This window comes from Alosa pseudoharengus, unplaced genomic scaffold (assembly GCF_046254945.1).
Source record: "Alosa pseudoharengus isolate Yale_2024_CS ecotype anadromous, Long Island Sound unplaced genomic scaffold, YU_APseudo_1.1 YU_APseudo_1.1_scf_21, whole genome shotgun sequence".
NCBI classification, from domain to species: domain Eukaryota; kingdom Metazoa; phylum Chordata; class Actinopteri; order Clupeiformes; family Clupeidae; genus Alosa; species Alosa pseudoharengus.
In genome coordinates this window covers 24,525,363-24,537,138 of record NW_027468674.1, presented here as the reverse complement: position 1 = coordinate 24,537,138, position 11,776 = coordinate 24,525,363, and the positions used below count along the sequence as shown (strand labels likewise).

Here is an 11,776-nt window from a genome sequence, read left to right as displayed (position 1 = left end):
CTAGGATGACTATGCAGACGCAGTACGCAGCTACATTGTCATTAGGGTAACCTTCCAGGAAATGTAATGACAATTTATTTTTTTGACGTTGGATGCCAGAATGTCCTGTCATCTGACAGATGTGTGTGGACGGAAAACAATCAAGCCTGACCTTTAGTTGGACACGAGAATGATGCTATTCCAGACTGCGCGCGCTCGTGCCCCCGCGTGTGTGTGAGGGAGAATATTGCAGGTGCTCCTAGGTTTCTTGTCTAATGAGAAAAGATTTAATGTCCCTTGCGTTGAGTGATGTTGCCGGTAAAGATGTGAACTCTTCCGCGCGCGGTGTTGCCACTCATCCGCGGTTGAACGCTGCGCGGAAGATGTACCCTCGCTGCAGGCCTTCGCCAATCAATATAATTAGTGTCCAATTAACGACTGTGTTCTCCATGCCAGCACAGCTGCTCAAATTAGTTGTGCCTCCGCCTTCAAGTCCCTCTAAATCTCTACAATGAAAAATAACATGCAGCTAGCGAGCGGTTGATGATTAACCTAGCGTGCTTCCTGGCAGTTTATCTACAATTGGCTCTATAGGCCTATGTTTACTCCTGCCAATGTTTTTTTTTAATTTTTTTTTAGCAGTTTCAATTATTTTTGTTGTTAATGAAATTATGGAAAAGGCTAGACATTACATTGTTATAATGCATAGACATATACACTAGATGTCGCCTTGACTACTGCTGTTCATTGGAACGAATGCGTCAATCGAGACGCCATCTTGCTTCAGTGATCCACTCCTCTATAATGCATTAGCGTCAATCTGGGCAAAGATCTAGCGAAAATAAAATCACCATAAATCGTCAAAATCTCAAGCAATTATCTAGTTTTTTGGGTTGTTCCAACTGACAGGCATGTATTTATGGTTGAGTCTAGAGAAAACTAAGCTTAAGACGATCATAAAGATACATTTTACCCGTCTAGCCCCATAGACTCCCATTCATTCTGCACTAGCTAGCGGCGGCCCCTAGAGGAACAATGAGTAAACTGCAACCAGGTTCGATACAATGAAAATAAACAGGCTCTTCTAGACAGGCTCTGGTTGAGGCCACATACCCCTCGTCTCGTTTACTCATGTAAGTTGTAATCTCACCAGAAGTTGCTGTAGATCTGTAGAACATTTACCTCTGCTACTACATAGGCTACGCCAGTCGTTACTTTTATAATCATGGGTCAGTGCCATGGGCAAACGAGATGTAGCTGAATTCATAAATGACAAAGCCATGAGAAAGGTGATTTTCTTACGTTTCAACAACAAAGAAGCCGATCTGCCATCATTGTGAGAAGTTCCCAAATTTGTCGCTAATCGCTAAAAAGGTTTTCTATCGCTGGGGATGGCCAAACGTCGCTAAATAGGTAACGCTGACAATACAGGAGAACTAGTTTAGCGCTTCAGATCCCTGTACAAAGATGGCGGCGGTGTTGACGCATGCTGAGAAGCAGAAGGCGACATCTAGTGTATATATCTATGGTTATAATGTAGTCAGTGATTATGAAATAGGCCTACATCAAACCCATTTCTAATATTGAAATTCAAACAATATTTCTAGAGCCAATACTCAACAGTAAAATGCATAGAATTGTACAAGTGTTTTCCTTTGGTGCATAACGCCACCGTCTGGTTAATGTGCAATACTGCACTCTGACTCCAATCAGATGTGAGACCTGAGACCTATCCAGGTTCTGGCCTAACCAATAACCTCTACACATTACCTGTAAATAGTAGGCATATGTGTATCTTCACAATTGATCAAATTATCTTTCAGTTGGTGATGCTTTGTTACTTCCTATGAAGGAAATCTTGGGATATTCTACACCGAAATAATGATGCCAGTTTTCAGCATGTGGTGATGACTCCATGATCCATATCAAGTGCATACTCCAGCAGTCAAGGTCGACCAGTTTCGACAAGCTAAGAGTATGCAGACAATATTTCTTGCTTTATTCATTTGAAGATTATGCATATGTGTGATGCAATGTACAGTTAAGAACAAAATTATTCTTACCCCAATATTGATTTTTGATTGACATCTTTATTTGCAATCACAGCTCTCAAAATGGTTCTTATAATACCTACCTTCTTATAATACCTACCAAGCCTCTCCATGTGTCCACAATGATTGAAGTGGTATCTCACGATTGGCATGGGTTACTTTCCATAAGATCATCTCTCAAGGCAAATCAAACCAGCTATTAGGCTTATTGAAATAAAACCATGCCAATTTCTAGGTATGGTGAAGGGTATGTCATGATGTGGGGCTGTTTTAATTCCAAAGACCAAGGGAACTTTATCAGGATGCATAGTATCCTGGATCCATAAAAATCTGCCAGCCTCTATAGCAGTGATCCTCACTATTTTTTTCACAAGAGCCACATTGGCAGTGCAAAATCAAAAAGAGAGCCACTTTTAAGACAACATACTAACTCACCTTTGCAAATGTGCATTTCTAAATATCCCACACAAAAAACACATCCAAAACAGCTAAATATATACAGCCAATGCTTAATAACTTCCTTTCACCTTCATTATTTGGGTATATAATTCAGATGTTTGCGTTTTTGTAAAAATTTGAAAAAAAAAATATTGGCTGTGTTACCACACAGCCTACAGTGAGTCCCATTTAGAAATGGCCACATAGCACATTCACGCTTTCCGTGATACACGCATAGACAGTAAAAGATACACGCAGCTGCATGAAATGTATTACAACTTATCGCCACAAGATGGCAGTTGAAGTCCGCTGTCGCATTGCCGGTAAACAGGGCAGCGAATTGCACTGCATTGCATTGCAAGGGCGTTGCAAGTGGCAGTGGGATACTGTAAGCAGAACGAAACTAAAGATCACCTCGTTGAAGTCATACAGTAGTAGACTAGGCTAAATCAGAGCCTACTTTTGTTTTTATCAAGCTGGGGCCAGAGATGATGGCCTTTGGCGAACAGTTTAGGCTTACTCAAAATGAGTAAAACCAAATTTGGCAAAATTTCGCCAAAGCTGCATGCGAGCCACCAATAATAGCACCCATTACTCTCGTTTGAATTACTTGCGAACCCGTGATCGCATAGATATGGCATGCATATCAGAAGAAAGAGGAGACACGGGGCTATCTATCGATGCTTCTGGGCTATAAAAACAGACAACGAGACGGCAAAATAACATAATGTACAAAAACCAACGCTGCACACCTATTACTCTCGTTTGAATAAGGCCCTATATATACTCACGAACCCGTGATCGGATATATGCGAATGTCAGATGAAAGAGGAGACACAGAGCTATCATTTGATACCAAGTACATCCTTCTGGGTTATACAACAGACGAAATTACATCAAAATAATAACTTCATATAGCTTGACTTACCCCACGTTTTTGTGTGTTGTGGTGGCAAGGCATGTTCATAATCCAACACTATCATGTGTTTCTCTATGGCAAAGTAGCCTATGTTCATAATGCAGTTTTGAGATCCCAGCAAATTCCTTCATGGCATCCAATTCGAGACTCACATTGCATCCCAATTTATTCGACAAAGAAACACCTTTTTGCCTTCACTTTGTTCATGACAATGCAATAAAAAAATTGTTTTAGAATCATCATGAGTGTACACACAGAACACGCAAACTCGGGTTCAGTCAGGTCAGATCAGTTCCTGTCACAGATATGGAGCGCAGAAAGGTCATTTTTCATTACTAAATAAAAAAAATTGCATTTATTTCTGTAAGGCACACACCACATGTCTGTAAATTGCTCAGCCCCAAAGCCCCCCTCCACCATTCTTATATGGCCAGATTCAGGACAGTCTGCCCTACACATACATGAAAGTCATGTCCAGCTGACAGAGATACATTTCAAAATAAGAATGGTATAATACGCTTTTTGTCTTTGTATTATTTAAAAATCTAAATTAAATCAATGCAAGTATTAATATGAATTGGTGGCAGATCTGGGTAGCCTAGACTGTTCTGAAAAAATATAGCATGTGTAAATGGCACTTACAGTGACCAGGATAAATGCTTATAACTAAAGGGAGTGAAAAAGCCCTTAAAACAGTCTAGGGTTCTAAGGGTTATTTTCTTAATTCAGAGCCATATTACTTACAGCCAAGTACTTGGAGTGGATATCAGAAATAAATACAGTTTGGCCATCAGTATAAGATTAAATATCTGCATACAATATTTGTAGTATTATTGTTCTTTAACATCATTTGAATAAGACTGATTAAGTAAGGTGCATTATCATAATGTACTTTTTTTATAGCATTGGCCTATTTATGGAAAATGTGTTGGAGTGGACAACAAACTGGCCTGTGTATCAGTGTTGGCTTTACACAATTTATTGCCATTATTAAAATAGGTTATCCTAATCTTCAAAACTTTCTGAGTAGTTTTGAAATAGTAGTTTTGATTCCCAAGTGCCACCCCAATAAAAAGTCTGGACCCAGCTGGCCCCCCCTATAAAATAATCCTGGCTACGCCCCTGCCTTAAAGGTTGGATTTTTCCTAATTTTGTTAATTAAAGCATTAAGATTTCCAAAAGATGATTTTTATTCCTCTTTTTAGTCAACTTTAGTATATGTATGTACAGGGTATGTAAACTTACTTGTATGAGCACAACTGTATATCTATAGATATCTATACAATATCAATACCAGGATCATGTCTTTAAGACGAAACAAAACTGCCCACAGCTGTAGCCTACTTGACTTGACTTTGATACTGTAATATATTCCATTTCAAATATTTTCATATGTTCCAAATTAATTCCCTTGAGGTTTGATCTTTTTGCAAGTAGGCCTGCATATTGTTTCTGTGCTTAATTAGCAACGGATCTACCCACACACCGAGAGATAGGGAGAAACAGACAAATACACACACATTGTAGTAGCCAATGCAGAACTACTTCAAGGGCTCTTTGATTGATTTAATGTTGCAGTGGAAGAGGCAGCAGCCCTTGAAGTTGTGTAAAAGCATTAAGAACTTACATTGTTTTAAACATATCTCTGTGTCCAGATAGGGACAACAGAGTTTGTGTTGTTTCCTTTTTTTATTTGTTACAGTACACAATATGTGTTGAAAATAACACAACTTGTGTTGAAAATAACACAACTTTTTTTTCTGCAGTGCAGAAATGCCTATAAAAGGGCTGAATGTTCTGAACATGCAAATATAAGTTGTCATGGTTATTTCAGTTGGAAGAGATTACGTCCTCTGTGTTTTGAGAGAGCCTCCGGACAGTCACTTTCACCTATAGGGAGGCAAATGAACAATTACGTTTGTGTACCATACTAAAGTTATTCAGCCAATTAAACACTATAAGTATACACTATCTTTGTGTTGTTCGTTTATCAACCACCACCATACCTCATTCTTCTGTAGTTTGCTGAGATACTTTTCCACCTCTTGTGAATTGTCAACATTAATGTCGTTGATGGCGAGGATCTCATCTCCCACCAGCAGTATGTCCGCTGTCTCGCAGCTGACAAAACAAGTTTAAGAGAAAGATCGACATAGGTACGTTATTGATACAATTGAAATTTGGGCATAACCTAAAAGGTATGGTGCCCATAAAAGCTTTTGGATATCAGCAGTAGTGGTGTGATCCTTACCATGCCTTTTCCTCTTCAGTTAGACTCAGATGCCTCTTCAAATTATCCTTACTTACACAGACGTCCATTTCCACTGGGGTCAGAAGCTCACTGATTTCGCAAAGACACATAAGAAAACAAAACTGATATGTCACAATAACAGTGGGCAACTCTGATTAATATTTTTTGTGTGAATTTACTGCAGTGGTAAATGAAAGGGCTGACACCTTGGATTGTCTGTCTCTTTTTTTGCCTGTGATTTTGAGTGGTCTGGTCTATCCAGCTCCTGAAGGGCCTGTGCAACTGATGCTAGTACACCGCCCTCTGCAGACACTGGAGGGAACTCCCTTTTGAGCAAAAGAATATCTTCTCAACTGCATTTCTCTTGAATTCAGATATATGTTGATCATTAAGAACCAAAAAAGTAAGCACTGACATAGGGTTTTATTCCTCTGAAATAACTCATTATCAACAAGACATTATTGCCTCCACAATGAAATCGGTGACTCACACTACTGCCATTTCCATGTAGCCATCGAGCTCCTCCTTCTTGTCGCACTTTTCACATTTCTAAGGAGGCCATCACAGTTCATCTAAGTTCATTTGTATGTGTTTATGTTTGTGTGTGTGTGTGTGTGTGTGTGCAGGGGTTAAAGTGGGGGGGAACGGGGAGGAATGCAGTTCCGCCACATCAGATAAATTAATAATAAATATATTCTTTACAATATAGTTAAAATAAACGGTGAGTTAATTTTCCGCGTGTTTTTTTTCCGACACTGGATTTTAGGGCTCCCCTACCTGCCAAATCCCACTTTAACCACTGTGTGTGTGTGTGTGTGTGTGTGTACTTATTTATACAGTCTATCTATGGTGTGTACAAAATGCAGGCAGGTCCACCTACAGTATGTATCATAGAGTAATTATTTTTAGACATGTTCACTTGGCTTCAAAATGAACAATCACAAAAGACTATAATTTTTGTAAGGGGCTGAAACAAATAGTTAAAAATGAATAACTATAATAAACACTATCTACCAATTAAATATTTCACCTCAGACATGACCTCCCTGGTTGGCTGATGTCTCTGAGTTTTTAACAGGCTTTTATTCCAATCATCCATTTCTGTGCTGTAAGGAAGAGAACGATTGTTTTACTATATTGCAGCTATTATATCATAAGGCATCACAAGGTCATTGCTTTAGTACATTTTTTTTTTGTTTAACTTACCAACATTTGTGACCAGTTCATTCATGACTTAAATAATTGTAACCTATAACGCAATGGTGGACCAGTGACAATTCAGGACATTTCTGGTTTAAAAAATGTCCACTTCAAAAATAGTATGACTTTCCCTAAAGGTAAAAGACTTTGGTTGACCCAGGAGAGCTTTTGTATTATCTTTTGACTGGATGTTGTCCTCTAGTGGTGATTACTGGTTCTGTTCACCCCCCCCCCCCCCTCCAACACAAATATACGCTTCCACATGAAAGGACAAAATAATGTGTTTTTGTTGTATGTGCAAAAGGCAGTGAAAAAGGCCCAGTGAATCTGCTGTTATGCAGGCTGTCTGACCTGTTATCTCCAATGAGGAAATAGTCTCGGTCTGCTGTTTTCAGGAGGAGCACACAGGAGGCTGGACGCCCAAAGTTCTTGTGAATCCATCCCCACATGCTGTGGCTCTCTGGGCAGAACAACACTAGCAGCACCCTGCAGTGACACAGCCAATTCACCTCCAGTTTATAACAGTTAATATCCAGTTTATCACAATTCATCTCCAGTTTATAACAGTTAATCTCCAGTGTATCACTATTTAATTTCAGTTTATCATTATTTATCTCCAGTTTATCACAATTCATCTCCAGTTTATCACTATTCTTCTCCAGTTTCACAGCAGCTGGTTTTGATTTTAAAAAAAAAGGTTGAAAAGTTCAAAGTAGGTAGCAGTTTGGCATGTCTTCGCCAGGTCCATCCATGCACCACTTAAGGTGGTCTTAACTTTGATAATACTCTTATTTCTGGGCAAAGACTGTTGAGAACATGCAGAACTGATTGATAATGAATGCACAACTGGTTTATAACGAATGCACTGAACTGGTTTATAATGGCCCTATGTGTGCTACATAGATGTTTGAGAGCTTAACATGTGATCATTCGATTAGAAGGGTGGAAGGGGGTCATACTCAGACATGTCTATTGAGCCCAGAGGTTTGTCCGTCTTCTCATGTTCATAGTACTTCAGGTGGTGAACATTATCACTCATCTTGAGGAGTGTAAAGAATCGCCGTTTCCATGATTTCTGCATGCATATTTTTGAACAATATTGAAGATGTCAGCCAATGTCACCACCAGTGAATTGAGTTTAGTTAGAAACCTATGTTTGTGCTGATTGGTTCTCTGGTCATATCATGAACCGACTTTGTTATAGACTCACCAGTGCTACACCCAGCTGCAATTAACAGCAATATAAGCTTAAAGCAGATCTATAGAGCACCACCAAACTACCATGTCGTTTGCATAAAAGCTCTGATAATATCCAGTGCATAAATACAGCTCTGGAAAAAATTAAGAGACCACTGCACATTTTTCTGATGTCATCCTACGGTTGCTGAGTGTCATTCGAATGAGTTGAGGTTTCTTAATTTTGAATATGTCTGTTAACTCATTCGAATGCCACTCAGCCTTAGAGTATTTGATATTTTATTTTAAAGTACATTTTGATGTATTTTTGCTCATCCCTGCCAACAGCTAGAGCTGATTTTTAAAATCATGCCCCCCAGAGAGTAGCACAGTAGCTGCCTGGTTGCTCTAGCTGTTGGCTGCAGGAACTCGACCCCATTACCTCCCCACACACACTCACAAGCAAACACACACACACACACAAACCATTACCCCCAAACACACACTCACATACACACTCATACACACACACACACCATTACCCCACACACTCACAGGCGGACACACACACACACACACACACACACACACACACACACACACACACACACACACAGAAGAACACATATACACAATAACAAACAAACACTATGCACACACTACATACACAAAAGTAGGGGGTGGAGTAGTTTTTTTCCAGAACTGTATTTGTTGCTACTGGGTTAGATACATATTTAGGACCAGGGACAATCTATTGATAATGCAACAATGCACTAATTAGATAAGTTACTCTCTGCTCTCTGATTAGTTTATCTTTAAATCATAATACATACCATAACCTGAGGACCAGACATAGGGGACTTATACATATAGCCACTCAGCAGTTTCTCCATGGCATTACTTTAGACATAAGACATTAGACATAAAGAATAATAATTTGAATGAAAGTAAAACTGTATTATTTTTTAGAGATTACAAATGTTGAATTATAACTACACATTAAAATTCATTATAAGGAACATTATCAATTTTATCAAAATATACGGCACCTTATATTTTAAATAACAGCAATAGCAAGCAGAAATAATCACAGAAGATCAACTATGATTATTTTCTTACCTTTAAAAAGCACTGAATGTGGAAACGGCACTATTCCACCAGACACTCTTCGAGGTACAGGTGCTGTATGGTGAATATGCAGCAGTTAACCAAGTCAAGAACAAGCAAGTCACCCAGAACAAATACATGACAAACACCCCTTTCCATCTTGATGGTTAGGAAGTGGTGAGGCCTTAATTCCACGCCTATTACCGTATTAGCCTAAACCTGTCAGGTCACTTCTTTAATCGCTTGAACCATAAATATGTGAAAAGAATTTAAGAAAAAGTTTAGTGCAAAACACACACACAACACATAAGAAAATAGATTTGTTAATTTCTAAACACATAATTTTCAAAAACATGAAAAATAAAGCAGAACTCATTTATTTTGTCATAATTTTATCTTAGTCAAAAAGCAAATATCTATACTACAAACAGGATATTGCTGTCTAACCTGTCTCAAAGAATTTTGTTTTCATCTTCAAGAGTAGTCTCGTGTAAGTGAGAAGTATGTTGCACAAGTGTTGACTGACATGTTTTTAAATTAAGTAGATGTCTCTCTTGAGTGTCCTGGATTGGCATTCAGCATGCAGAAATTAACTCCATAGCTTATGTATTGGCAGAAGTAGAAATGGACGAACACACAAGGCAGTGGTGATTTATATGACTACTGATATTTTTCAGTGGAATGCGTAGATATGCATACTTCAGGATGGAGATACACCTTGTTCCAATTGTGTTACTCTTTTTTACTAAAGGTCCTTTCATCAAAGGTCCATCATTTTAAGCTTAGCAAGAAAACGCAACATTTAAATATAACGCATCAGACACCTTAAATCTTGTAAACTCACTACTCTTATACTTAATATGGAAGGAGAATAATGGTGTTACACAAGGACAGTGTTAGGCTACGATTTTATGTAGCAAACATTTTCATCATCATAGTGCAATGATCATTGCCATTATCTTGGAGAAGACTCAAAAAACACATTGTCTCCTGCTCAGCAGATAAACAATGTTTTGTTGAAACCAGAGCCATATAAAGGTAAAGTTGCGACCATGGGTGTTCAAAATTTGTTAAGGTCACGTGGTTCATGTAAACTTCAAAAAGTTCCCGGAAGTGATTGACAATGGATTAGAATGCATTAAATAAGCTACTTTTCAATGAGAGACAGAGCCACAATTTTGGGTAATTGACAGACAATAAATGCATTGATATACAATATTTATAACACAGTGTAATTATTGTGTAAACTGTGTAGTTATCCTACCATTACAACAATATTAAATTAAATTCCAGACCATAGCCTGCTAAATATCGGAAGGTGACCTTTTTTTCTCCCTTTTAAGTATGTGTCACTTAATATTAATTTCTGTACAAAACCAAGACGGGAGATTCACATAAGTGTAGCCTAGGCCTATCTAAATTATCGTTATAAAAAAATGACCTAGTACGTGACTCAAGAGCTGTAAAGCGTGTTTTTGAGACTGCGTGTAGCCTACAAAAGCGCATGGAGATTTTCATTTTGCAACAAGAAACTGTAACACAGCTAGTCTAGCCTAAGTCTAACATTAACTTGTTTGAGTTTTCTCCCAAACGATTTCTCTGGTAGTTCTTCACTGATTTGAGATAATGAGCTAACTACCTTAAGTAGATAGCGTCTCGAATAAAAAAAAAGTTTAAAAGTTATTGGTGGGCATGTTTAGTTAACCGTAGCATTACCTACACAGTAACCCAATGGTAATGCGATGCGAGTGATCATAATAACATATACGTGATATAGTCCTTGATAAATAACCAGGGCCCAGTTTCCCGATAACGACGGAGACACGCTCTTAAGAGGGTTTTCTACGATTCATCTTACGATCGTTCGTTTGGTTTTTCCGACTGTTTCCCGAACATGCTCGTAGCGTGAACGCGCGTGCACTGCTCTTAAGATGCTCTTAAGCAGAGGCGATTCTAGGGTCTGTGGGGGCCCTAAGCAAAAATTCCTATAGGGGGCCCTACCAACCAGTGTTCATCATCATTATGTTAGGCTATAAATAATTTGACACCAACCAAAATTTATGAAATAAAACCTTTTTTTTTATTCAAATGTTCCAAACATGAAAAACCTTAGTTTTTTTTTACAATATAAATGTAAAGAATAAAAAAGTTAATAAATAACTAAAAATTACTTTAAAACTCCAATATAAACTTTGTACAAAATATAAAGTATAGAAATTAAATAGTTTTATTGGGATCCTATACCCAAAATTAGTAATTCCTTTCTCTTAATGAACTCTATTTTTATCTCCCCTTTCAATATTGTGAATAGTAAATGTGGGCATTACAACACTAGGCACTAGGCTACTATAAGTTTGGTATTGATGGACAGTTTAGCACGGAGCCTGACTTATTCTAATTATTTCTTTGGATAAAGTCTATATTACTTTTATTCTTAAATAGGCTACTTGGTTGACCCATGTCCTGACAATGTTAGAATGTTTATTGTTTGCCTACAAGAAATATTAGCATGCAGAGTGAAAAGCGAACTACAGGAGTTGGAGCTGGGAGAAAAATAGCTGGGCCTATAAAGAGGAATGGAAAGAAAATGTTGCGTTCACTCTACCTGGATTCACAAATGCAAAGCCTGTGTATCTGATAGGCAACAACGCTGTC

General features: G+C 38.2%; 1 protein-coding gene across 2 annotated transcripts; it reads right to left on the bottom strand.

Moving 5' to 3' along the window:
* Nucleotides 1–4,908: 4,908 nt before the first annotated feature.
* Nucleotides 4,909–9,255, bottom strand: LOC143137913 (uncharacterized). Of its 2 annotated transcripts, XM_076298256.1 has the most exons (10): nt 9,134–9,255; nt 8,848–8,914; nt 7,798–7,913; nt 7,190–7,324; nt 6,669–6,744; nt 6,129–6,187; nt 5,845–5,964; nt 5,639–5,728; nt 5,394–5,508; nt 4,909–5,277 (listed from the first exon to the last, which is right to left on the bottom strand). In XM_076298256.1, exons 2-10 carry the CDS (start codon nt 8,905–8,907, stop codon nt 5,218–5,220), a joined length of 831 nt encoding a protein of 276 aa, XP_076154371.1. In that variant the 5' UTR covers nt 8,908–8,914; nt 9,134–9,255; the 3' UTR covers nt 4,909–5,217. The 2 variants fall into 2 exon arrangements, with proteins under 2 accessions (XP_076154371.1, XP_076154372.1); XM_076298257.1 differs by lacking the exon at nt 8,848–8,914.
* Nucleotides 9,256–11,776: the final 2,521 nt, after the last annotated feature.